Source organism: Microcebus murinus, chromosome 17 (genome assembly GCF_040939455.1).
Source record: "Microcebus murinus isolate Inina chromosome 17, M.murinus_Inina_mat1.0, whole genome shotgun sequence".
Classification (NCBI taxonomy): Eukaryota; Metazoa; Chordata; class Mammalia; order Primates; family Cheirogaleidae; genus Microcebus; species Microcebus murinus.
Genome location: NC_134120.1, coordinates 55409600 through 55437164, shown reverse-complemented (window position 1 = coordinate 55437164; position 27565 = coordinate 55409600). Strand labels below are relative to the sequence as shown.

Genomic DNA, 27565 nt, shown 5'->3' with positions numbered 1-27565 from the left:
CACTGTGTAGGGTTTTTGGTTCTTTTATAAAAACCGGCTTCTCCACTATTACTCTCTTACTATGGCAACATTTCAACTTCCCTAGGGAGAAACCTTCAAGCTCTGTGGACATTTCCCAGCGTAAAACTCGTTTTAAAGGCCTCTAAGTCGCTAATGAAAATTTCCTCTACTGGCTATCCAGTAGAAGCAATTTTCTCTGTAAACTCAGCCTGTCAAAAAGTAAAAAGCAAAACACTCAAAAAAACCCACACGTCATAAAGATTTATATTTAATTTTTTCAACTTAAGAGAATGGCTATTTGAGTTAGGGTATTTCATGATTTCTCAAAGGTTGTTCCTTCCGGCTCAAACTATGTAAAATGCAACACATATAAACCATGCAATAAAATGCAGTCACTGCACCTCAAAATATTTCTCAGAGTTGTCTTAAAACCAAATCCTTACCTAACAAACATATCACTTATATTTCCAAAGAAATTTGTAAATGCACTAAAGTGCTTGCAAAGAAGCTATGAACTATTACTCTTATAATGCCAGAATATATTTTTTAAATTCCTAAAACTATAGTCTTTCCTATGAAAAACAATGTAGTTTTTCTTTGGGACTCAACCTTACACAACAATAAAAGTTTTAATGTTTTCTTTTAGCAAGGGAATTGCTATGCACCTCACAGAAACTGTTCTTATTGTAGATACTGAAATTCAAATATAAGACACAGAATTCCAAAAGGGGATTCACTTTACACTTAACTAAAGAAAGCAATGAACCTGCTTTCTACCTGGATCTTCACATTCTTTCAGTATTCCTTAATTAATAAAATACTAAAAAAATAAACACATATTGTTTTAACTTTCATCCCTAAAGTGACCTACATACTGAAAAGCAAATGGACCAAACAACCTCTGGGATTTCTCAAGAATCATCAAGTCAGACTAAAAATTTACCACAGGCAGTGCTATAAAATAAACCAACGGAGTTCCAAGGTATAAGTGACACCTTATCAGCCTTCTCAGGGTTTGTTGGGAAACCACAAACGTGAAGGCAAAAGTCACAAACACTGATGACTCCTCAGCAAAACAGCTAAAAGGCTATACATTAGAGCAAACACAGCCGTACGCGATGGCAAACTGAAATGTCATATCAGAAAAACAGGAAGACCCACTACTATTGACCTACAACTATCCGTGCAGAGCTGACGCACAGCTCTCCCGCCCGCACGCGCTCGGGGCTCTGCCAGCATAACCGGTAAGTCACAGCCACACTCCGCGGGCTTCTCCGCGCCCCCCGCACCTGACAGCCCAACAACAACCTGGGTGAGAAGGCAAGGAGCAACACCCTCCGCCGGGACCGAGGGCCGGCTCCACCCAGCTCTACCCCGAGCCAGGGGGCGGCCGAGGGCTCCTTCTCACTCGCAACCGGGTCCAGGGGCCGCCGCGCCGCGCCCTCGCCTCCCCCCGCGCTGACAGTGGCGGGCGGGCGACGGACGAAGCTTGCGCCACCTCCAGACCCCCTCTCCGCAGCAGACCGGAGCACAAGCTCCCGGTCACCACCCACCCACGCCCTCCTGGGCACGCCGTCGGCCCGCGGGGGCCAAGGACGCGCGCCGGCGGACAGCGGCGCGGGCGGGACCGCGGGCCGGACTCCCGGGAGGCGCCCCCGCGGGACCGCAAGATGGCGGCGGCGCCAGGGCCCGGCTCCCCTTCGCCTCGCCCGGGCCGGCGCGCGCACCGAGGCGCGGGCAGGCGCGGGCGGGCGGGCGCGGGCCGGAGCCAGGGGCAGGGCAGGCAGGCCGAGCGGAGGCGGCGAGGGAGCAGCCGGAAAATGGAAAGCGCCGGGCGTGGGGGAGGGGACGCTCCCTCGGGCGAGGGCCGCCGACGTGCCCGCAGCACCCGCCGCCCGCCCGCCAGCCCTCGAGCCCAGCGCTCGCCCCAGCCCGCTCCGGAGGTGTCCTCGTCCTGCCTACCTTTGAATTTGAGGTCTGTGGGCGGGTCGAGGACCAGGATCTGCTCGTGCTTCGCCATGGCCCCGGCGGCGGACGCCATCGGAGAGACAGCGCTGAGCGGGGGCGCGCCCGCGGCGGCGGTTTGCTGGCTGGGGGCGGGGGCAACGGCGGCGCCGGCTCTGCGGAGCTCTAGGACGGGGCCAGGCTCGCGTCTCCCGAGCCGCGACACCTGCCGCTGTATCGCTGGCTCGGTGGGCCGCCCGCTGGGTCAGCAGCTCCCGCTCTCACAACTGACTCAACCCCACACCAGCCGCCGCGGCCACGCGCACTGCGATCCTCAGAGCCCCACGTGACGGCCTCTACGTGCCTACGTGCGCGCCCCGGCAGCCGGGAGCCCCTGGCGCTCGTCCCGCCCTCCAGGCCTGCCTAGCGCGGCGCAGGGCTGGTGCGCCTGCGCACTCTCGGCCTCGCCGCGGCTCCGAAGCACAGCCCAGCTGTCAAGAGAACGGGTGTGGACAAGGGGCGGAGCAAAGCTGTGAGACCGACGCGGCGCGCAGCGCAGGGCAAAAAGGTCAATCTTCTGTCACGCTGAGCTCCGAGTGCGAGACTAGAGAAGCTGCCATGGCAGTGTATCACCATCTTCCAAGTAGGAGTGCCTACTGGAAGGAAGTAGTGGGGAAGCGCCTGCTCACTACAACTCCCAGCATGCTCTTTGGGGGCGGGGCCTCCGCCGAGGGCCTGGTCCTCTGCGGCCCCGCGCGGTGCTTGCTGGGAACTGTAGTAGCGGCTGTTTGTGGGCGGGAACGAGAATGAGGTCCGTTGGAGGCCAGTGGGGTGGGGTCTGCTGACAATCATTTGGCTATGAGAGAATGTCTGGTTTGCGCTAATAAAGGAACGATACTTTTGAAGGCTGACCTGAGGTCCCCATGTTAGAAATATAAAATCTACGCTGTGGAAAACAGGCAGGGATTTGGCGGTTTGTTCTGTAATTCTGTTGGTAGAGCTGAATCCTGTGTCTTATACCAATCCAACCTCTCCTGCTTCCTGAATTCTCTCGAGTGATGCAAGATCAGATGAGGGAACACACCTCGTTTAAGAAGGAAACGCGTCGCGTCGTAGGGGAAATCTGACAAGGCACCTATAAGCTAGAAAAAAAGGTCAAAATCTGCAGCACTGTATTCAGTTGCTGCAATCTATTCTTCAGTCTTGATTAATAATAGACCCAAACCGAAACAGTTGTCATGTTCACATATTAGAAACGAATTCCGTCTACATCACTTACGATAGCTTGTAGTAAACTGAACCAAATGAGAACAATCCCTACAGCAAAGTTGCTGACAAATCTTAAACAGATTGCCAGGATAGTTGGGGAAGGGAACATCAAATGAAACAAATAAACGTGCTGTAAATAACCCTTTATTGTATTTTATGATACTGCTTAAATTTAAATCCCTAAGAAGCACCACGAAACAAAGGACACATTGATGCTACTGCAATAGAGCAGCACAATTTGTCTAAAAAATAAAAGAGACAAATGAAACAGTCTAGGCATAGGCACAAAGTCTAGGTTTTCATGTGCAATCCAGGCATCAGAGCCCGTCCAGGAATAGCTCTCCAGAATAGCTAACCTAGCATTCACAGAAGATTGTGCCACACTAGAGGAATGTATCCTCAGCAGCGAAGAACCTGGGAGGGTGGGAGTGCTTAGTTTGACAAGCATATTCTTAAGTTTACCTTTCCTTTGATTTCTTTTTACTCACAAAAGTTATTTTGAAATGTCAATTATCACTAAAGGAGAATAAAAATATTGTATGTTATTAAAGTGGTGCTTAAAGTTATTTTTTTTAAATAGGTTGAGATTGACAGTCCACAATATGGTGTCCCACATATGTTTAGTTGTGAACTGATAACCCTAAAAGCCCTCATAAACTCTTATTCTTTGCCTGCCTAAGACCTCTTTTCTATGGACAAGCTGGCCCTGGCAGAACTGGCCCCTCCATAGCTGGATGGATACTTCTCTTACCAGAAAGCATTTGGGAATGCCCAGTGTGCAAACCGCCAATTAGCAGGATAGTAATCAGAGAAAGTTCCTAGACACTCTTATGGGACAGTGGTTGCCCATTCACCAGAGGTTTAATGGGAAGCCTGACCTGCTTGTGTTCTAGTTTCCCAGTAGATGTCATTAAGCAACCTATGCCCATTTAAATCATATATCATTGGAATCAACTGTTTTTCTCTTCTCAATATTGCTTCAAAAATCATATGGGTATAGTCTTAAAATATATCAGAATTTAAAAATCTGGTATTCTAAGTATATATGAAACATCTTGGGATTAATTCCCCTATTACTATTTTAGGGTATTGCATTAGTAATGACTCAGAGTCTTCCTGAATCATCTGCCCCTCATCAAATAGTGCACTATTTAAGTGGTTTGTTCTTTGGTATTTATTAGTACCTTTCTTCTAGCAGTTCAGAGAACTTTACAAACATCATCATACCCTACTCAGAACAACTTTATAAGAGTTGGCAAGTGTAACTTTCATTGTTAAATATGGAAATAAAAACACAGATGAGAGCATCTCTTGTCACTAATAGAGCTAAACTATGAAGGGGAAAGTTACCCACTTTTCAATTCTGTGAATTTTTGCTCTTCCCAATGCCATAATAAAATGACAACCCACAGTGATCAAGGCAAAAATTTAAAAAGTAATTGGCTTATTCTATTTTTTAACAATTAAGCTAGGAATGGTGAACATGGAACCTAATGTTCATTCTGTTTGCTGTTTTTTGGATTGATTCATGCAGCACAGAAAGGTCTCAAAGTATTAGCAAAATGAAAGCTATACTCTTAAGCATATCTAGCTACCAAATTATCACAAGTCTAAGAGGCACAAAGACCTTGAATATTATTTCAACCTATTTGAATCACCAATAGTATTCACCTTTGGACAGGTTATCTCTTTCAGGGTTGGCAAAAATTTTAAAAATGAATTTCAAGTACAAATTATATCAAAGTACTGTATACTCATCTTCTCCATAAACATGTTAAACTTTACAATATAAGTGCTCTATAATTATGACTTTGATTATGAGCAATTCTCTGAGCAATTCAGTGAAAGAGACATGTTTTCAATAAATATTGGGGAAGTAAGATGTATTCAGTAAAAGAGTAGGCTTTGGATCTGAACTGCTGGGTTCAAGATCCATTTTCCACTATGTGATCTTAGCAACTTACTTCACCTCCCTGTGCCTGTTTTATAATACATATGTAAAATGAGAATAACAATAATACCTACATCCTAGGTTTGTTACAAGGATTAAATGAGTTACAACACATAAAGAGCTTAGAATAGTGCCTGGGTCCAACACTGTTATAATGTTAAATGTTAAGTTACTGCTGTGTGCCTGGCACTGTGGCAGGTACTGGTGATTATCAGTAAGCCAATAGACATGGTCCCTGCCCTTGTAGACTTACATTCAAGTAAGAGAGACAAATGTGAAATAACTAGCTATTCAATGACTTCATTTGAATTTTGGTAAATATTAGAAAGGAGAAGTCTAAGGTACTTATGACAGTGACCAGAAGGAACTAGGCAGAGGATTTAGAGATGGTCTTCTTTAGGGAGCAATAAGAAGTATCTGTTAAAGGATGATGGATTTCCAGGCAAAGGGAACAGCATATGTAGAGCCTGAATAAGATAGTGATAAGAGCATAGGTCCTTCTAAATTGTTAAAGACAGGCCAATTTGCTGCAGTGAAGAAAGCAGGTAGTGAGTTGCAGGAGATGAAGCTGAAAATCCATGTTCTGCAGATTGTTTTAAGCCATATTAAGGATTTGAGTCTTTATCATAAAAAAGATGAAACCATCAAAAGGTTGAAACAATGGAGTCATATGAGAAATCTTTAAAAGGTCTCTTGACTACAACATGGAGATTGGATTAGAGTGGGTAAGAGGGCATATGGGAAAACCTGTGGACTTTATTTATATAATCAGAACACAGCATGGCATTACAGAGGGTGGTATTGCAAAGGTTGCTACCTTGGGCTGGGGTAGACACAGTGGAGTTGGAGAAAAGTATGGATGAATTTGAGAGACATTGGGTTGTATAATCAGTAACCAATCAGTTATTGATTAGATACAGGGTGGTAAGGGAAAGTGATATAGTGAGGGATAGCTTTCCTTCTTCAGGTGGATGTGCAAGTGGATGGATTATGATGCCATTCATGCAGAGAGAGGACATGAGGGAGGACCAGATTCTGATGTTGAGGTGTAGGGAAGGAAAGATCATGAACCAGTTTGATGTAAGATGTCTTTGAGACATTAATGGGAAAATGTTAAATAAGCAATAGGATGTTCTGGTTCAAGCTCAAAAGGAGCAGCTCTGGGCTGAAAACTGAACCTCAGGGTCTTAAGCATGCACGGTGATCAAAGTCATGGGCATCGATGAGGTTACTAATACATATAGACAAACAACCAGAGTCTTGTACTAATTCTCAGAAAACTTCAACTTTTAAATATCTCTTTTAATAGAATGAGTTAGCATGGGTAGAAGAGGAATGGCCAAAAAGGTAGGAGGGGAGCTAGGAACACCAGGAGGACGTGGTTAATACTGTGGATGGCTCAGTCAGCCCCTTTCAAACTTCTTTCGGGGGTGGCTTCCTACATTGGTGAAGCAGCTAGGATCTAGCCTTTTCAGCTAGGATTCTGCTTATGAAATGAGTTCACCTAGTGAGATATACTCCTGTGATATTTGAAATTAGAAGCGAGACAGGGGCTATCATTCTGTCCCGTCTGGCTGTTTTCCTATTAAGGCAAGAGACTTGAGGGGTTTTCTCAACGGCATTCCAGTGTCCACTTACCAGCTTCCTGGATATCAAGAGCCAGTTAGTTGTAGCATGGTCAGCAGAAGCAGTGACATGAGGAGCAGCGACCAGCTTCCTGATCCCTGGATCAAAAGTAAGGGGTGTGTCTTAAAGTCGCCAGTTCCAGTGCATCCTCAGAGTGGTGGCTGCCTAGTGGCACAGCTCAGCCTGTCCTGTGGGACCATTCTGAAGAGCCTGGCCTAGAGCCTGCTCCTCCAGTCCTCTCAACAATTCTGTGAGCACCTTCATTATGTCACTTCCTGCTTATAATGTCAGAACAGTACAGAGAGTGAGATGTCAGGGATCCAAGAGTGGATCAAGAAGGAGGTCAACAGCGTAGAAATCTGCTGACTTGTCCCATAAGGCCAGGACTAGGAAACACTCACCTGACAGTGACAGGGGTTCTGAGGGTGAAAATAGAATACAACGGAGCTAGAGTCACTGCACACACAGAGCTCTTTCTAAAACAATAGGTACACTAGAGAATGACAACTAGCTGAAGCATGTCCAGGTCAGGCATTGTCACAGGCATTGTCACATTGCAATGCCTATGTAAACGTGGATGTGTTGGCGGTGCTTATTGCAACATATTTATTACACTTCTATGAGCTGGGCACACTGAAGCATCCCATGTTAAATCAAGGCTAAAAAGAAGAGTTAGGAAAAAACTTATCCTGGGAACTTTTCTTTGCATGACCATTTATAGAAATTAAAGCTAATCGTTTTTTGTGAAAAAGAATTTGAAGAATATGTTTTCTTCTATTAATCTTTTATACTGTAAAAGCAATATGTGCTTACTATAACAAGTGACACAATTTAAAGGGATATGAATAAAAAAATCCTCCTACATCTCCCAATTCCACTCCACTGAGGGTAACCAGTGTTAGCTGCCAGGTTATAGATCATTCCCCAACTTTATCCATACCTACAAAAGCAAAGCTAGTTGCTGCTGTTTAGAAGAATTCTAACAGATTACTATACAATTGCTTCATTCACCTAGCAGTATGTTATAGACATCTGACCAAGTTGATTGAGATAATCTAACTTGATCTTTGGGTAGCTGAACCCATAGAATAGATTATCTTACCACAGAACCATTTGTTTCCTTATCGATGAACATGTAGATTGATGTAGGCTTTTATCACAACAAATAGCACTGCAGTAAATATCCTTACACACATATCTTTACCATCGGACGCTTTTATTTCCGCAGAGAGATTTCCAGTGGTGGGACTGCCGGATCAAGGATACTTCCTATTTCAATTCAGACTGTGCACTGTTCATCCAAATGGTTGTAGCAGTTCACACTTCCGTCAGGATTGTATGAGGTGTCCATCTCTCCCATCCTCGCCAAGCGCTTGGTCTCACTCCGACTCCAGCTGTGAAGCACAAATATAAGCATCCTTGGATGGTTTGGGCCAACAGTTCTCCCCTTAGGAGTTTATCACAATTCCACTGACTCTATCCCTGTTCATTGAATCCACCTTCTCTTGCTCATTTCATTTTTCTTCTATAGATTGCAAAGATTAGAGCCCCTGCAAGCAACCAGGGATTCTCTGCAGCTAATAATGTGTTTTCTCCCACACATACTTTTGTTCTTAAAGGAAACTAAGCAAGGAGAAATCAAAAGATGCCTATGTACAAGAAATCCTCATTTGACACCTTGCCCGGCCGCTCATGGTCCCTGGACAGACAGGTTTCTTCCTACGGCCGTAACAGCACCTATAGTAGATGTGGGGCCAAGAATGCAGGTGTGTGCATCAGACAGACTGGAATCCAGGCTTCCTCCTCTTTGCCCTGTGGGGTTGTGCATTTACTCAATGGCTCCATCTATAAAATGGCAACAATACAACCTCTATTTATTATTGCTTATGAGGACTAAATGATAATGTGTATAAAGTGCTTAGCCTAGTACTTGGCAAATGGTAAGCTTTTAATAAATGATCGGTATATGATATTTTATAAAATTTGATTTCTCCTTTGAAATATGTTAGCTGTTTAAATCCAAGACCAAATGATGACTAAAAATAATTTAATGTTCTTTCATATCTCCTTTGAAATATAATGTTAAACATTTAAATCCATGACCAAATGTTGTCTCTTTAAGATACTTCATAAATAAGATACTTCATAATTTTCTGAAAATAATGAGGATTGGCTTTTTGTACTTATTTATTCCAAGTCTGGATGACACTTGGAGCCAAGCTCAATGGTCCAGGCTGGGGGAGACACGATGAAGACTAACACCTGATTTAAGTCCTGAAAAAGTTGACGGTCTAAATGGACTTGAATAGCCATAATCTAATGTGTGAAGTATCATCAGAGAAGGAAATGAAAAGAACTATGAAAGAATAGAAGCAGGAGTGATTAACTCTGGAAGAGTTGAAAAAGAAGAGATATCTGACCATTTCAAGATTGTGGTATTTTTACCAAGTACCCCTGTGACAAACACTTACTTTTCTAAGATTTTTTCTACTAGAGCATTTAATTTCTTTTCCTGGAGATTTTCATGTTGTTGTTGTTGGCAAGAACAAAATCACTTGATGTTCATAGCAGCATTATTCACAATATCCAAAATGTGGAAACAACACAGCATTGAATGAATGTATAAACAAAATGGAGTATATATATGCAATGGAATATTATTCAGTCTTAAAAAGGAAGAAATTATGACACATACTACAACATAGATGAAGCTTGAGGATGTTATGCTAAGTGAAATAAGCCAGTCATAAAAGAACAAATATTATTCCACTTATACGAGGTACCTAGAGTAGTCAAATTCATAAAGACACCAGCCTGGGCAAAATAGCGAAACCCTATCTCTGCAAAAAATTTTAAAACTAGCCAGGTATGATGGCATGGGCCCGTAGTCAGCTACTTGGAAGGCTAAAGTAGCCAGATCGCTTGAGCCCAGGAATTTGAGGTTGCAGTGAGCTAGGATCAGGGTACTGCACTCCAGCCTGGGTGACAGAGTGAGACCCTGTCTCAAAACAAAAACAAATATCATAGAGACAGAAAGTAGAATGTTGGTTGCCAGGGGGTGGAGGGAGGGAGGAATGGGGAATCGCTTAATGGGTACAGAATTTTAGTTTTGCAAGAAGATAAGAGTTCTGAAGATTAGTTTACAACAATGTGAATGTACTTAACACTGCTGAACCATACACTTTAAAATGATTAAGATGGTAAATTTTGTGTTACGTGTATTTTTCCACAATAAAAATTTTTTAAATTTTAATGATTAAAATGATAAATTTTATGTTATAGATATTTAATTAACCACAATAAAAAAATAAAAACATATGTTTGGTTTTGTTTAGCACAAGTAGTTCATTATTTAATTCTGTAACGAAGCCCTTGCTGGCTCCTTTCATCCTCAGTAGCTCTTCTACTTTCACTTGTCTTGGTGGTTTTAAGCAACAGCCTTGGGACCAAGAGCCCAGGGCTCATGCAGATCTGGTTCAACTCTATTAGTGGAGATAATAAAACTCTTGCCCACAAGATTATTGTTAAAATTAAATGAGATAATACTTCTAAATATCTGAGCACAATACCTGGCACTGGTAAATGCTCAATAAATGTTACTGTTTACACTGTTACTAAATTTATTAATACTTTGTAATTGTTCATTCATGGGCATAAATAATAAATGTCTATTTTGTTTCCCTGTGAAAAGTTTATGTTGCTTGGAATAACTAGGATCATAAATTTATCCAAAGAAAATGGCATTCCAAAAAGTGGATGGTTACCACTGGGGACCCAATAGCACAGTGTGACAAATAGTTATTTTCAAAGACATTCTTTTTAGACATAATATCACTTAATTCTCTACTTTAATTTGATGCTCCTACTGTTGCGTAAGTCTGGACTATAATCTCATCAGTCTATTAAGTAAATTCTTAATCATTACATTAAAAAAATGTGAATCCATGTGAGGATCCCTATTTTTATTGTACAGACGAGTAAATACCCAAGGCCCTAAACCAGCGGTTTAGGCCGAGGGGCCAAGTGGAGATGATGTGACCCAATAGTTAGGAAGACACACAACCTAGTGAGGCCCGGCCATGGCCAGTCAGGAACCTAAAACATCTCAGTCTGAATTTAGAAATAATGAGTTCAGTCACCACACCTGAAACACGTGTAGGAGAGGCGGGTGGAGCACGGAGCCCCATCCGGAGGTGTGCCTTGACCCACCCATTCATTCGTCTGGAGAGGGTGTGCCATGAAATAGGTAAGTCCACTTGATCGCATGATGTGGTGGGGGAAGTTCAACACTGTTCCTGTTCTCAGTACCTTAGTTAGTATCAGTTTCTGATATGTTTGAAAGAAGTTGAAGTCAAGTAAGTAGATTTAATTTTATTTTAATGCAATTATATGGCCAAGACACTGATATTTGTGGAAGAATTCATTGAGCTGCTTCCTCAGATTAAGGCATTTCTTTGGAATTAAAAAAACTCTGGGCCAGGCGTGGTGGCTCACACCTATAATCCTAGCACTCTGGGAGGTTGAGGTGGGTGGATTGCTCAAGGTCAGGAGTTCGAGACCAGCCTGAGCAAGAGTGAGACCTCATCTCTACTATAAAGAAATTAATTGGGCCGGGCGCTGGGGCTCACGCCTGTAATCCTAGCTCTTGGGAGGCCAAGGCGGGCGGATTGCTCAAGGTCAGGAGTTCAAAACCAGCCTGAGCAAGAGCGAGACCCCGTCTCTACTATAAATAGAAAGAAATCAATTGGCCAACTGATATATATATAAAACATTAGCCGGGCATGGTGGCACATGCCTGTAGTCCCAGCTACCAGGGAGGCTGAGGCAGAAGGATCGATCGAGCCCAGGAGTTTGAGGTTGCTGTGAGCTAGGCTGACGCCACGGCACTCATTCTAGCCTGGGCAACAAAGCGAGACTCTGTCTCAAAAAAAAAGAAATTAATTGGCCAACTAAAAAAAAAAAAAAAAAAAAATATATATATATATATATATATATATATATATATATATATATATATATATAAATTAGCCAGGCATGGTGGCACATGCCTGTAGTCCCAGATACTTGGAAGGCTGAGGCAGGAGGATTGCTTGAGCCCAGGAGTTTGAGGTTGCTGTGAGCTAAGCTGGCACCATGGCACTCTAGCCCAGGCAACAGAAGTGAGACTGTGTCAAAAAAGAAAAAGAAAAAAAAAAAAAACACTCTGAAAGATTTAACATATCAGCCTCAGTGGCTCACAAGGTTGTACTTCCTTTCAGATGTGATAAAAATTCTTGAATGCTTGAAGAATTCACACATTGCCTATTTTTTTCAGATTCTGTTTATCTTCTCTCAGCTCCCTTTAAATGACTGAGTTGCCAATGCCAGAGCATGCTGGTGAAGAGAGAAAGTCAAATGAGCACCAGGACCCACGAAGCTTGCCCCTTGACCAATCTCCCCAGTAAGGGAAGGCAATTATACAAAAAAACGTGGACAAATTGAGCACATGGCAATGGCGACTATAATTATTCCTATTTTTAATCTGGTCAAAGATTAATAGAATCATGGATTTTGAAGTATTATAAAGTAAAGGAAATGTAATCACAATTCTGATATGAGTTATAGATCTAAATGTGTACGAATCATTCTTTAAGTTTCTATAGTTACATATAAAGTGCAATCCAGATAATGTGTGGCTTATTGTGCATCAATCTCATCAGCATGGTTCAGTTTCAGAAGAAATACATTAAGCTGAAATCAGATTATGTACACGAGGAAGACTTAGTAACCATACAATTTTGGAAATGAGTATATAAATTCCAGAACTGTTTGGCAATGTAGTAAACAATGTCTGGTCCCTGATTGTACATTCTCTTTTGTAAAATCACTGAGACGGAAGCTGAGTGTCATCATAAATTATGGAAACTTTGAGCCAGAATAATTCAGTCTGTAAAGAGTAATATTCTTTTTGTCTTTATTACAAATAGTGATTAACATGAGACCTGCAGCTTAATATGAACCCCATGAGAGCAGGGACCTCATGCTGTTCATGGCTACATCTCCAGCATCTACAACAGGGCCTGAGATACAGAAGGTATTCAATGTATATGTATTGTTTGCTAATTTTTATTTTGAAATACAGTTAACCCTTGAACAACACAGGTTTGAACTGCACGGGTCCACTTATATAAGGATTTTCTTCTGCCTCTGCCACCCCTGAGACAGCAAAGCCAAGCCCTCCTCCTCTTCCTCATCCTCCTCATTCTAGTCAACATGAAGCTGATGAGAATGAAGACCTTTATGCTGATCCGCTTCCACTTAATGAATATTGAATGTATTTTCTCTTCATTATGATTCTCTTAACATTTTCTCTTCTTTAGCTTACTTTATTGTAAGAATACAGTATATAATGCATGTAACATACAAAATATGGGTAAGGCTTTCAGTCAGCAATAGGCTATTAGTAGGTAAGTTGGGGGGAATGAAAAGTTACATGAGGATTTTCCCCTTCATGGAGGCCGCTGCCCCTAACCTCCACCTTGTTCAAGGATTGACTGTAATTTTAGACTTACAGAAAAGTTGCAAAAAGAACTCAGAGTTCCCCCAATCCTTTCCTCCAGCTTCCCCTAAAATTAATCTTACATAACCAGAGTAATTATCAAAAACAGGAACAATACTGATTCAATATTATGAGCTAATCTGCAGACCTTATTAGAATTTCTCATTTTCCCTCTAACGCCCTTTAACTTGTCAAGAATACGGTCCAGGGTCCTGCCGGCCACAGCCCAGTCTCCTCCGAGCGGCGAGAGCACCTTAGTCTTTTTTGTCTTTCGTGTCCCTGACACTTCTGAAGGGCGTCAGTCAGTTATTTTGTACAATGTTCCACCTTGGGCGTCTGTCTGGGGTTTCCTACTGATTAGATTGAGGTGATGCGTTTGGGGCCAGGCTGCCACCGTGTTTCTAATCAGACTTTCACTCACTAATTTTAGCATCTATCAATGATTCTAACTTGTAACAATTACTACTGACATATCGACCTAACAGTGATTTTCTATCATTCCTTCTACTTTGATTGATTGGAAAGTGTCCCTCCTCCATTCCTACAATATAAGAAAATATATATATGGTTATATGAGAAAATATACCTATATCTGCTCATTTGTGCCCAAGGGTAAACTAGAAACAGATTGGTCACCTACAGGTGTTGTGTGGGAACGGAAGGGAAAGAATGATATCAGTGAGAACGGGAGAGACGGGATGGGAAGGGACACTTTGCCAACTGTGTTCTTGCTTAGAACCAGGCTAATTTTAGACCTTAGACCCCATTGCTCCCTTCACCTCCTTTCCTGTTGTTTTTCTCATCTGTCTTTGCTTACCACCTTCTGACTCGTGTGACCCACTGAGCACTGTTTCCTTCTTTAATTTGCAGGAGGTATCTTGGCATAACTCCGATCACTGAACCCCTAAGAACGTTCCTAAAGAGGCAGCTCCCTGAATCTCCACCATCCTACCAAGACCTGCAGTGCACTGGCACCTTTGGCTTGCCCTGCCCAATCAGCGTGATGTCATCCACGTAACGGGTCACTGTGGTGTTCCACAGGGTGTCCAGACTGTCTGGATTAAGACAGAGGCTGGAAAAGTTCACAGTGCCCTGGACAAGACAATAAATTAGCATTGTTGTCCATTCTACATGAATACAAACTGCTTCTCTTCAGAATAGAAATGAACACATTTGCCAAATCAACGGCCGCATTACATGTAACTGAGGCCTTAATAATTTGCTGTAGCAAAAATATTCCACTGTTTAGCAGCTACAACAGGGCTCCAGCTTGGTTAAGCTTATAGTATTCTACCATCATATGTCTGGGTAACCACATGGAGGTGTGATAGGAGGGCCCACCAGACGTTAATCTCTATGGTGCAATACTGCTTGGATTTACTATTAATATTTTGGCTTCAGGAGGGGTGCAGTGTTAGAGGTTGCTACCCAGCCCTCCCCACGGGCCAAGGACCCAATGAAGATGTTACTGTGTTTCCCCAAAAATAAGACCTACCCATAAAATAAGCCCTAGCAGGATTTCTAAGCATTTGTGCAACATAAGCCCTACCCCGAAAATAAGACCTAGTGATGGACGTGGCTACACAGCGTATCTGCACAACCCGTGCATTTCGTCTCGGAGCGGTAAAGAAGATGAGCAGCCCTTCTCATCTGCCCCATCGTGACAGCTGCTGTCCCAGAGGTGACCAGAAAGGTGCGGGCAGCCCCACCAACAAGGTCGGCTCCCCCTGTCAGGTGCGTGCTGCAAGCTGAGGCTTTGAGGGGAAAATAACACATCCCCTGAAAATAAACCTTAGGGTGTCTTCTTGAGGAAAAATAAATAAATATAAGATCCTGTCTTATTTTCGGGGAAACACGGTATTTCAGCTTCCAAGACCCAAGAAAATGATCACTAGGTCAATGTGTGGCTACAGGTGGCTGATTGTAAGCATATAAAACATATGGTTTTAGCCAGGACCCTAAGACAGGGTGGGGAAGGGACACATACACAATGACATTTCAGATCTCCAAGCATCCATGTCAACTAAGTCCCTGTGTCCAACCATCCTTGAAAAGTCTGGGTATTCCCTTTTCCCCAGTATATAGTGACCCAGGTAAGTGGCCATAAGTCCCTTTGGGGCAGTCCTAGGGGAATCCCCACAGCATTTATTTACCACAGTGTTGCTGCGTCCTTCCTCCTGGGGACTTGGACATCTCTTCAGCCAATGAGTTCCAAGTGTGAAAATTGGCTTAAGTCTGAACTGAGCAAGGAAACATGACTTCTTACTTGGGCAACTGCTCTCAGCCTACTGCTGCTCCATGCCTGCACACCCTTCTCACCCACCCAGGGTGAAATTCCAAGTTAGCTCTCACTTTGATCCTCAGGAATGCCCTCTGCTCAAACATCACCTTTCAACTTCTTATTTTCCAGAAACTTTTGTTTCCCTTCCAGTGAATTTGTTAATCAGTATTCATAAACCATTTCTCAGATGTGTCCTACAATATTGACCAGGCTCTGTGTTTAGAACACTGGGGTAAGAGCTAAGGGAGATAAACACAATGTAATATACAACAACCGTGTTTTTGATGCAATGGTTAATAGATTATGAAAAGATAAATAATCAACATTTCCATACTACGTGATCCTGTAATGAATGAAAAGAATTAAAATATTTGTATGAATAATATTCTCATAATTGGGCGGGATACAAACGTCTTAGACCATTAAATAAAACATAATACTTTATCCAAAGGCATTGAAATCAATATGTGGAAGAGATGTCTGCACTCCCATGTTCATTTCAGTATTATTCACAATAGCCAAGATATAGAAGCAATCTATGTATCCATCAACAGAAAATAAAGAAAATGTACTATGGATACACAGCGGAATACCATCCAGCCTTATAAAAGAAGGAAATTCTGTCATTTGCAACATGGACAGGACTGGGAGTCATTCTGTTAAGTGAAACACGCCAGGCACAGAAACACAAATACTGTATGGTTTCACCTATATTGGAATCTTAAAAAGTCAATCTCATAGAAACAGAGTAGAAAGGTGGTTACCAGAGGTTGGAGGGGAGGGAGAGAGGGGGAAAGGGAAAATGTTGATCAAAGGGTCCAAAGTTTCAGTTACATTAGGGGAGTAAGTTTTAGTGATCTATTGCACTGCATGGTGACAGCATTTAATAGTAATGTATTATATATTTCAAAATTGCTAACAGAATAGGTTTTTAATGTTCTTACCACAAAAATGATAAGTTGGTGGGGTGGTGTATATATTAATTAGCTTGATTGAATCTTTTTTAATGTATACATACATCAAAACATCACATTGTACCCCATAAATGTACATAATTATTTGTCAATTAAAAATAAATGAAAAAGTAAAAAAGATTTGACATTAAAAAAAAGAAGAAACATACTAGAAATGCTTATTCCATATACAAGAACACATTATCCTTAAGTATATCCTAATACCTATCCATTGCTATTTTATATTTAAGCACCTTTTGCACAAATATTTTATACACTGGTGTATTACTTCCTTACCGGCTGTTGTAACAAATTATCACTACAAAAGGTCTTTATTGTCTCACAGCTCTGAAGGCCAGAACTCCAAAATCAAAGTATTGGCAGGGCTGTGCTCCCTTGGGAAGCTCTGAGGTAGAATCTATTCTTTGCTTCTGGTGGCTGCCAGCATGCCTCGAGTTGTGGCCACATCACTCCAGCCTCTGCCCTGTCCTCACTTACACTGCCTCTGCCTCGGCAGGAGTGTTGAATTTCCTACATCTCTTGTATCACACTTGTGATGGCATTTGGGGATTGCCAGAATAATCCAGGGCTATCTCCTCAGCTCATAATCTTTATGTAATCACATGTGCAAAGACCCTTTTTTCCACATAAAGTGACTGTTGTGGGTTTTTGGGATTAGGGCCTGATACCTTTGGGGCCACCGTTCAGACCACTACAGTTGGTATAATAATCTCACATCAGTGCAAGAATTTGTTAAAATTATCTCTGACAAAGAACACAAAGCACAGAAATGTAATAATATAAAGAAATGCCTATATAATTACCAATAGTTAAAAAATGTAAAAAACAGCCGGGCGCGGTGGCTCACGCCTGTAATCCTAGCACTCTGGGAGGCCGAGGTGGGCGGATTGCTCAAGATCGGGAGTTCGAAACCAGCCTGAGCGAGACCCCGTCTCTACTAAAAAAATAGAAAGAAATTAATTGACCAACTAAAAGTATATATACAAAAAATTAGCCGGGCATGGTGGTGCATGCCTGTAGTCCCAGCTACTCGGGAGGCTGAGGCAGGAGGATCGCTTGAGCCCAGGAGTTTGAGGTTGCTGTGAGCTAGGCTGATGCCACGGCACTCACTCTAGCCTGGGCAACAAAAAGTGAGACTCTGTCTCAAAAAAAAAAAAAAAATGTAAAAAACATTCAATCAACAGGTTCTTTTATATAAAGTGAAAATTATTTCCCTGTTTCTAATTCTCCTATGAAAATGAGACATGGTAAAAAAATAATATTCTACCTAAATTATGCATAAATTTACCAGTGATTACTGTACAACTCTAGGTTTCTTTCTTTTTAAATAATAGGGTAGAAAGTTATCAAAAGTTGAAGTACAAAGGATGCCAAAGGTAGACTTAGATCCAAATGAGTTTTTTTCCACTCATTAGTAAACTTGTTTTGTCTTTTATCAAGGGACAGCAAAACCTATTATGGGATTAAATATCCTGTATTTCATACAGACATTTTGGTCACCCATCATATTACCTAGTTTACAATGACATTGTTAAACATGATCTCGTTACAGCTATCCAGTTTCTAAAAATTCCACGAGCAATACTACTTCAGATTTGTGATACAGCCCAATGATCTACTTAGAAAAGAAACAGCAAGTGTGTGAGCTTTGGGGAGAGGCACATCTTGTCCTACCAAGGCCCTTGAAGCCAGGCTGCCCCAACTCCATACCATTCCTCAGCCCCATTCAGGAGTGGTCCCGGGTGACTGCCTCCTCCACTTCCTGACCTTCCCCATGTCATCTCATACCTCCCCGTCCCATCTCCATGCCCAGCATTCATATTCTGACTTTTATACCCACTGATCACCCCTACAGTTCTGGCAACCTCCACAATCCCCTCCTGGCTTCTTGGGTCTCAACCTCACAACTTCATTTTCAGCTTTGTTGGCTTCTCTGCTGCCTGAGGTGTGAGAGACCTCTGCTCTCAGCCCCCGGAACTTAAGAAACTTCCCATTCCTTTGCTGGTGAACTCAACCCCTAATCCTCCTGCAGAGGGGAGACTTGGTTCCAGTGAATTACTGGAAAGCAATCTAATCTCCATCCAACAGAATAAAATTAGGATTATCAAGATCTCATATTTAAGCAAACCAATAAAGTATAGAAGACTCCTATGAACTAGAAATTAATTTATTAATTTTAATTCAAAATAGAGGATTTTCAGTTTCATATGCACCTGCAAACAGTTTCCTAAAAGACAGCCTTGAACTCTGAATATTCACTACACTCAAAACAATTTGTCTGTGCTGTGTGAAAAGGTCTCATTAATGCAGCATTCGATTTCCTGATATGCACTGATCTTTCTGCCTTCGACCTGAATATCAAAATTAAACATGTATAGCATCTGAACCACACATAATAAATCTTGGTGGTTTTTAAGTCCATAAGGAAAGAATAAGTGCCATAGGTGGGCCTGAAGAGGATGAATGATGAATAATGACTATTCAATTTATAAAACTATCAACATTATTTTAGCATTTTTATGTCTGATCTATATATATATGTATATAATATGAAAATAGCAATCCAAAATGAAGTAGGATTATAATTTGGATTTAAAAATACTTTTTTTAAAAAAACCCTCAGTTGCCAAAACAAAAAGGGATTATTTGAAAGTAAGCATCTTTATCATATGAGTAATTTCAAGCTCATAGGAAGAGATCAAATTAATTAGGGGAATGAACACAGGGAGATTGTCAAAATCGATTAATGTTGGATTGTTATACTAAGATGCTGCTCAAGTTCCAGTTATTTAGCTACATCTGACAGTATGACAACACACTACAGTCTGGCCATGCTAACTGGCAGAGAATTTAAAGTCAGTCTTCTTTTTAAAACCTTCTCTGGGAGGTAGCTAGCCTCACCTGCCCTTTCTAAACTAAGAATCATTAGCTAGCTGGTGACTTCCTTCTAAAGCTTCCTAAGGTCAGTGAGAGATATTGATCTATGAATCATTGGACTTGCATCCGGCTTTGCCTTTCAAACACCAGAGCGTTGTGGCTTTCGTGGGGCACAGGAGAGGGAAGCAGTACTTTTTTCGCCCCTTCTCAAGACCTACCAGCAAGGCCTCTCCAGAGACCAGAGAACCCCAGGAGTTTAGTGAAAACAGCAATGAGATCAGCAGAAAGAGTAAGGAACAACCTTACTCTTCCCTGTGCCAAATCTCACCCTTATTTAAAATTGCCAACAGTGACATACACTTCTCAGCAGTGCGTAACAGAGCAATCGCATTTTCTTCTAGCCTTCACAGTTCACTTTTCTTCATTTCCATCACTGCCTGACATTACCAACCTTTACTTCTTATTTACCATTTTCTGTTATCAACTTCTTCATTTACAAATACATCAGCTTTTTTCCATTCTGGAATTTGAAAATTCTGATTTTCCTAAATCTTTAAGCTACCACCCTGGGTTTTATTTGACTCCGAGCTATCTAGACGCAAATATCTGCCATTGTTGCCCTGGGCAGCTCTTTTCATTGTGGTTGTTAAAGAATCCTCTGGTTAAAGCGCCATTATTATTTCAGAATTTGTAGCCTAATTTCTCCTTGTATCTTTTGGTTTACTTTGTTTTTTAGTTAATTTTATCTCCATAGAATGTAGCATTTCAAAGTTCCCTTACAAGTTCTGGGAAACTTAAAAATCACAATAGAATCCTAAGTAACTATACACCATAACTTTCAAGTATATGCTGCATATAATTTTTACTTGAAATAACTATTTCTTCCTCAAAAAGACAGAAATATTGAATACTGAAGGCGTACTCTATGTAGAACCCCACTATTTAATTGGATTATTTATATTTACAGAAAACAAGTTTCAAAAGCAGTGCTTAGAAGAACAGCCCCCAAAACTGTCTCACCCTGTTCACATCTTTTGCATGTTTCTGAGTATTTGCTTACCATGTTTCATATTCTCATTGGATTCATATCCCATGTGCCAACTTTAGTGAAAGCTACTTATTATCATAAGATAATTTGTTATTTGAATAAGGCACAGGGAATTATTTTGTTCTAAGGCTGCACAGTAGCAGACTCAAGGAAATCAAATTGGATCAAAGTGACATGATAAGGTATGTTTCAAAGGAATTTAATAAATGCACAACCTCTTCTTATTGGGTTTGGTTTTTCATGGAGATTTGTAAGTGGGATAAGGATAATTCTGATCGTAGTCTTAATGTGGTCTCAGTTTAATGCCGTAGTGCTCAAATGCCGTATCCCCTGCAATCATGGGTGCTTGTCTGCAGGCTCCTCCCTTCTCCCACTTCCCATGGCACTCTTGCTCAGCAACTCGAGCGTTATGGTACTCACCCTGCTCCTGGTGCACACAAGTGAATACACAGGGTAGTCCAGGGATTGGAGCTTTTTGTTATAAAAGCAGGAAAAAAAATTACAATGAAAGAAAAAATATTTGTACATAGAGATAGCCAATGACATGTTATGCCTTTTGTTCAATTTAAACATAAACATAAACAATTTAAAATAGAGATCATTCTGGGTTTAGTATTTTGACCCGCGTTTTATTTTCTTGTTTTCTTTACTCAGTGGATTTGGAGGAGCAAGCTACTCCTCTCCCTGCTCCCTCCTCTCCTCTAAACAGTGACGGGAGGAGGAAGGATCGCCACATAGCAAATGAAGTTCAGAACTCTGGGCGGCCCCTGGACAGCCAGGTACAGGGACCCCACACCTCGTACTGCACAGGCACCCCTCGCCAGGATTCAGTGGGCTGGAGCCCCGCAAATGCGACTCAGCGATGAGCCTGTTTTCTTCTTCCTGGTAGGCCTGCTGAGACAAACTCGGAGAAAAGGGATAACGTGAGGATGTTTCACACAAGACAGTGAAGTCCTGACTCTTTTGGAAATGAAGCAGCCTTGCAGATTATGGAGACAGCTGGGAAGATGTTCCTGCAAGAGGAAGTTCCTTATGGAATTAGGCAACTCAGTCACCGAGAAGTGATTCTGTTGTAGACGTGTCTGTCTCTGCGCCAGCAGTGATGCTCTGGGTTGTCAGAAAACATAGGGCCTATCTACAGTTCACACCCGTGGGGCGATCTCAGAGGAGACGGGGTGCACCCAAGCCCCAGCCTCTTGTATGGACTGCATGGACTCCGCAGACCGTGCAGCCCTCCCTCCCGGTGGCGGTGTTCCAAACCCAGGAACTGAGGTTAAGAAGAAATGCTGCTGAGAAGGTGACCAATTCCAGAAGACAACCCTTGTGGGCCAGGGTTGTGAGTTTCTGGAGAGGGCAGTAGAGATTGGATAAAGGTGATGTTGTCCCAGAACCAGTTGTCCGGAGAGCGGGAAGGTGGGTAGGACCTGTCCCATGCACAGGGGAGGGCCTTGTGGAGGGCTTAACTGTCACGATGGGAGAGATTCCTAAGCCCCAGCCCACAACTATTGAAATCTGAATTATTAGCAAGCACACCCACACCCCCCCCCCCGTGTGATTTTCATGACCACAAAGTTGAGAACCTTGACATAATACCATTCCTGAACCACCTTTAGTTTGTTCACCTACCTTCTTGCATGGGAGGGCAGAACAGAACTCCACAGACACTGCATCCCCACCTAGCTTGCACGAAAATGAATGTGAAATCAGCAAAACTCTGTGTGCCCTGGGCTACCAGAGCTTGGTGATGGATCTGCAATCCCTGAGACTTCTTTTAGGGGAGAAGAGTCACTTGGTGAAATGTCCCAATGACCACCACGCTGCTGCCTGGACCTTGGGAATTATGGTTTCTAGTCTATGCTCTGAGGCCTATGCCCAAGGAAGACCACAGGCCCCTCTGTGCTGTCCTCTCCTTGGCCTTTGGAGAAGCCCGTTTACACCTTGGGGGCTGACTCCACAGTGCCCTGAGACAGAGTTTCCTAGGATGTCCCTTCCACCAACTCCAACACGCAACATCAGGATAAGCCTTCCTCAGGAAAGATTTTCTATGTGCTGCATCTCCAGAGGAGTCGTCAGTTGCAGTCTGTGAACCTCTTCTTAAGTGGTAATGGGCTGAAATGTCTCCCCCCAAATTCGTATGTCGAAGCTCCAGCCCCCAGGACCTCAGAATGTGACTGCACCTGCACAGGCCCTTCCAGAGGCGAGTAAGCTAAGATGAAGCTGTTAGGGCAGCCCAGATCCAATCTGACTGGTGTCCTAAGAGGAGGAAGTTTTGGCACATGGAGAGACATCAGTGGTGCACACACACAAATGGTGACCATGTGAGGACAAAGCAGCCAATAGGTGGCTGTCTGCAAGCCAAGGAGAGAGGCCGCACAAGAAACCAAACCTGCCCACACCTCGACCTCAGACTTCTAGGCTCTGGAACTGTGAGAAAAAAATGTCTGGTGTTTAAGCCACCCTTCCTGTGGTGCTTTGTTACAGCAGCCTAAGCAGACAGGTACGCGAGCTAAAGTTCCCCAAGTTCTGCACCTTTCTACTACTGTGACATTCTACTGTGTTCCAGAAAGGTTAGTAGCAGCCCTCTCGTCACCAGTACGTGAGCTACATCCTTGCCTATCAAACTGTGTTGACTTTCGTTTATATTTCCCCATTTATTAGTAAAAAATTTTCATTTTTATTACTAATTTGTTCTTATTCTAATATGAAATGACTGTGTCTTTTGTCTATTTTCTGTGGAAATATGCTATTTTTCTTATTGATTTGTGACAGTACTTTTTATAGCAAATATATGAAATCCTCTGTTGTACATTTGGCAAATGTTCTTTCTGTTTTTTTCCTTTCCTGTTAATTTTGTTTATATTTTGTCATGGAAAAGTTTAATTTTTTATGTGTTCAAATCCATTCCTCTTTTTTTTCTTTTCTCTCTTTCTTTTTTTTATTTTTGAGGCAAGGTCTTGCTATTTTGCCCAGGCTGAGCTCAAACTCAACATCTTCCTGCCTCAGCTTCCTGAGTAGCTGGGATTACAGGTGCATGCCATGGTGGCTCCCAAATCTATTTCTTTGGCCAGGCGCGGTGGCTCCCGCCTGTAATCCTAGGACTCTGGGAAGCCAAGGCGGGCGGATTGCTCGAGGTCAGGAGTTTGAAACCAGCCTGCACAAGAGCGAGACCCTGTCTCTACTATAAATGGAAAGAAATTAATTGGCCAACTTATATATATAGAAAAAATTAGCCGGGCATGGTGGCGCATGCCTGTAGTCCCAGCTACTCGGGAGGCTGAGGCAGGAGGATTGCTTGAGCCCAGGAGTTTGAGGTTGCTGTGAGCTAGGCTGACACCATGGCACTCACTCTAGCCTGGACAACAAAGCAAGACTCTGTCTCAAAAAAAAAAAAAAAATCTATTTCTTTAACTGTATTTGTGTCTAAAAAAATCCTTTTCTATCCATACACTAAATAAATGTTTAACTAAATTTTCTTCTTGTTTTATGATTCCATATTTTGTTTTTTATTCTTTAATCCAACTTATATTGCTTTTGATGTTTGGCATGAAAATGGGATGCAAACTGATTTTCCCCCTCAAATATCAAAATTTTACCATACAGTTTTTTGAAAACAATCTACTCACCTTCCATCAAATTGAAATGTTTCCTTTTTAATATATTACCACTTATAGACCAAGGTCTGATTCTTGGTTACTATCATGCTCTCTTTCTCCTTCATTAATACCACTGCCTTATAATTACTGTTTCAATTATATATCAACTATCTGATAGAGTGCATTTCTCTTCATTACTTCTCACTTAAGATTCTTCCTACCTATTCTTGTCTATTATGCCCAGTGAATTTTTGAGTATGTTGTCAAGTTCTCCCAAAGAGCCCATGATATTGGTTGGAATTACGTTAAGTATACTAGTTAAGAAAAAAGACTCAACATCTTCAATCTTTCTCTCCAATGAAAAAATGGATCATCTCACTTTATTCAGACCTAGTTGCTATATACCTCTCAAAACATTTAGATTTAGTCTTAAACTTCCTTACTCTTCTCATTAGGGCTATTGAAGACACTTTGTTTTGTCACGTTGTGAATGAGACCTTGAGACCTTTTCCTGTAATGATTCCCAGCTATTGTCACTGAATCACACTGGAGCTATCTCTGAATACTGCCACTTTGTTGAGTTTTCTTGTTTATTCTAACAGGGTTTCCATCGATTCTTAAGGCTCTAGTTAGATTATCATTATTCACAGCCAATACGGTTATCTGGAATCTTCCCTCTCATTAAAAATGCTTCTTATTTATCCTTCATGTTAAATATTAGAGGTGAAAACAGTTGGTTGCTTGGATGATTCTTTTTTAAGTACATGCTTCTTTCTTACTCAGCATAACAGAATGCCATACTCAAGCTTTCTGGCAAAGAACATAACTTTAACTTGGCTGCTGTTCAACTATTATCCAAACAGTAGAGAAAAATGGCACTCATAGTGGATAGTTTGAAGGGCATAAATCAATTCTCTGGTAGTTTAGATTTTGTTCACTAGATCATCAGAGAGCCACACACTTGCTTTGCATTTTCTTGGCCCTGCAGAATTGCCTTCATAGAATTGTGCTTTGCCATCCTTTCTGGACTTGCAGTAAGAACATTTTTAAATCACCTTAAAAATCTACTATCACAATTATTTAAGGGTTTTCTAAGGTCATTGTCCATGACATCCATTTAGTAACCTAAATATAAAGAAAGACCTTTAACAGAAATGTCTTTGATACCACAGACCAAGAACAAGCAGTTGGTATAAGTCATTAATGTTAGATTTCAAGGTCCCTGGTCCTTCAAGTTGCACAGTCTGAAGTGTTGTGAGGCTCGCTAAGTCGTCCAAATAGGGCTCTGGCAGCACAGGGGATGGGTTAATTCATTAAAGTCTAGGCCTATATGTCTACAACGATAGAGTCAAGTTAAAGCCGGGCTTGTTCAATATGGAAAATAGGAATAAATTTGAGTGAAAAAGTCAAAGGAAGTCTACTAAAGGAAGAGAACAGATGCTATATGCACCATCACTGGAAGTCTATTTACAGAAAACACAATACACCTCGAATCTGGAATCATCTCATTAAAAAGCGCTTTGCCATTACCGCTTCAGCTTTTACTAAAGATTATTACCAGGAATAGCCATATAAAAACCGTCCTGAATTTATTGTGAACATCTTGTCCAGAATATCGTCCGTCATTCAATATTTCAAACTTAAGGTCCAAGATGAGAAATTTCATTCAGGAATTTAGTTCAGGAAAAGCTTTGATTCTTTTTTCCAATTCCAAAGCTTGCTCATTTAGAGTAATGACATGTGGGGATTACTGAATTTCCCTTTTCTCTCCCGGTCGCCAAGAGGCTCAGAACAAAATTTGCCACTCAACCACAGCGATTATACAAGCCCTCAGAGTTGACATATTCATTTCATGGTTCTAATTTCCTCTCACCAGTTTATTAGCCTTATCATTAACACTTTTTGTGTCATACCAGATCTTTTTTGGAACAAAGGCCAAGTGTATGTGGCATTTTCTTTGCTGCTGTCACGTGGTTGTTCACGGTGTGAACGCGTCCTATGACAGTTATCAGTAAGGAGAGCCAGTCGGCGCATGGTGGAAGGAGACCGGCCGTGTCACTCCCAGCCCTAAGGCGGGGGCTGCAACTCTCCGCGGAGGTGGAAGCTGGCCAGGTTCTGTGGCAGAGGTTGGAGAGGCCATACCCCATGGATGCAGGAAGCTGCCACTCAGCCCCCAGGATTAGACTGGTTTTCTTGAGGCAATGCAAGCCTGAATTGATAGAACTTACAATTTTCTAGAAAAGCTATAAGTCTAGATTTTAAAGGAATCCTAGTGTTTGAAATGTTGGTAACTAATTCAATTTTCTTTTAAACACACTGGACCAGCACAAAATAGAATAGTGGCTGCCAGAGGGTGGGGAGAAGGGAAAATGGGGACTTGTTCAACGGGTATAAAGTTTCAGTTATACGAGATGGATAAATACTAGAGACCTGCCGTACAGCAGCACACCTGTAGTTAACAACACAGTATCGGGCACTTGAAAATTTGTTAAGAGGGTAGATTTCATGTTAAATGCTCTTACCACAATGAAACAAAAAAGCACAGGGACATAGGAAATTTCTGGAGATAGTGAATATGCTAGCTACCTCGATTGTGGTGATGGTATCATGGGCATATGCACATGTCCAAGCCCATCCAACTGTCCACATTAAATATGTGCAGTTCTTTGTATGTCAGTTATACCTCAATAAAGGTGATTATTTACTTACTTACTTACTTATTTTGAGCTCCTCTCCTCCTCCAAGAAAAGTGTTTTAAAAAAACCACTCTGGACCAAGCCACCATCTTTAGCCCAAACCTGGGCCTTTGGACTCACGGACATTTGGGAGCAGGTATCAAGAACCCAATTACCAGGAAGACAAAGCAGGAACTTTGGCACACTGGTAACTTTGCCACTGGGGTGCTGATGTCATAATGGCAGCAAGCGTTCCATGGAGGTAAGCCCTGGAGAAACCTGAAGTTCTAAGCACTGTCTCAGATTTTGTGAGCATGGATTAGTAGGTAGAGTCCTGGACTTGGAATCTGGAAACATAGACTTGGTCTCAGCTCTGCCTCCAGCAAATCACATCTTGGAGAACCCAGTGAATTGCTCAAGGCCTCCATAGCACTCCAGGCACGAGAAGGAGGTTGGCTAAGGCATGGAATCTCTCAAATTCTTTATTTCCAGAAGTATCTTATCAGAATCCACAAAGATAACATGAGCACGAGAAAAGAAATTTTCACTCCTCTTTCAATCATTTACTTCTGCAGAGGAATTATCTACCTTTCCAATGTTCCTGCAAACACTAAATGAATGGAATTTTCAAGGGCAAGTGGGGAAAAAAAAACAAGATTGAAAAGTAGGGGACAAGGGGACTACCACTCTCCACCAAAGGAATTTCTGATTTCACAGTCTACTAGCAACAAAAACATAGTCACAGTGTGCTTTAATGCTTGGACTATTTTTTCTAAAGGGCAGAGTTAA

The 27565-nt window shown here is 41.9% G+C and overlaps 1 protein-coding gene and 1 long non-coding RNA gene across 4 annotated transcripts in view; both read right to left on the bottom strand.

Annotated features, from left to right (window-relative positions):
* The window catches only part of VAPA (VAMP associated protein A), a 48204-nt gene extending 45883 nt beyond the window's left edge, over window positions 1-2321 (bottom strand). The window contains exon 1 of one of the 3 annotated variants that reach the window (XM_012746161.2): window positions 1963-2321. In XM_012746161.2, the coding sequence (XP_012601615.1) occupies window positions 1963-2041 (79 nt within the window). In that variant the 5' untranslated portion in view covers window positions 2042-2321. Of the gene's footprint in view, window positions 1-1175; window positions 1525-1962 lie in introns of those variants that run through there. The other 2 variants (XM_012746162.2, XM_075993688.1) reach the window with 2 other exon arrangements.
* A 5668-nt stretch (window positions 2322-7989) lies between these two features.
* Window positions 7990-27250, bottom strand: LOC142861633 (uncharacterized). Its single transcript, XR_012912855.1, has 2 exons — window positions 26819-27250; window positions 7990-8184 (listed from the first exon to the last, which is right to left on the bottom strand). It is a non-coding gene; the product is annotated as an uncharacterized LOC142861633 (long non-coding RNA).
* Window positions 27251-27565: the final 315 nt, after the last annotated feature.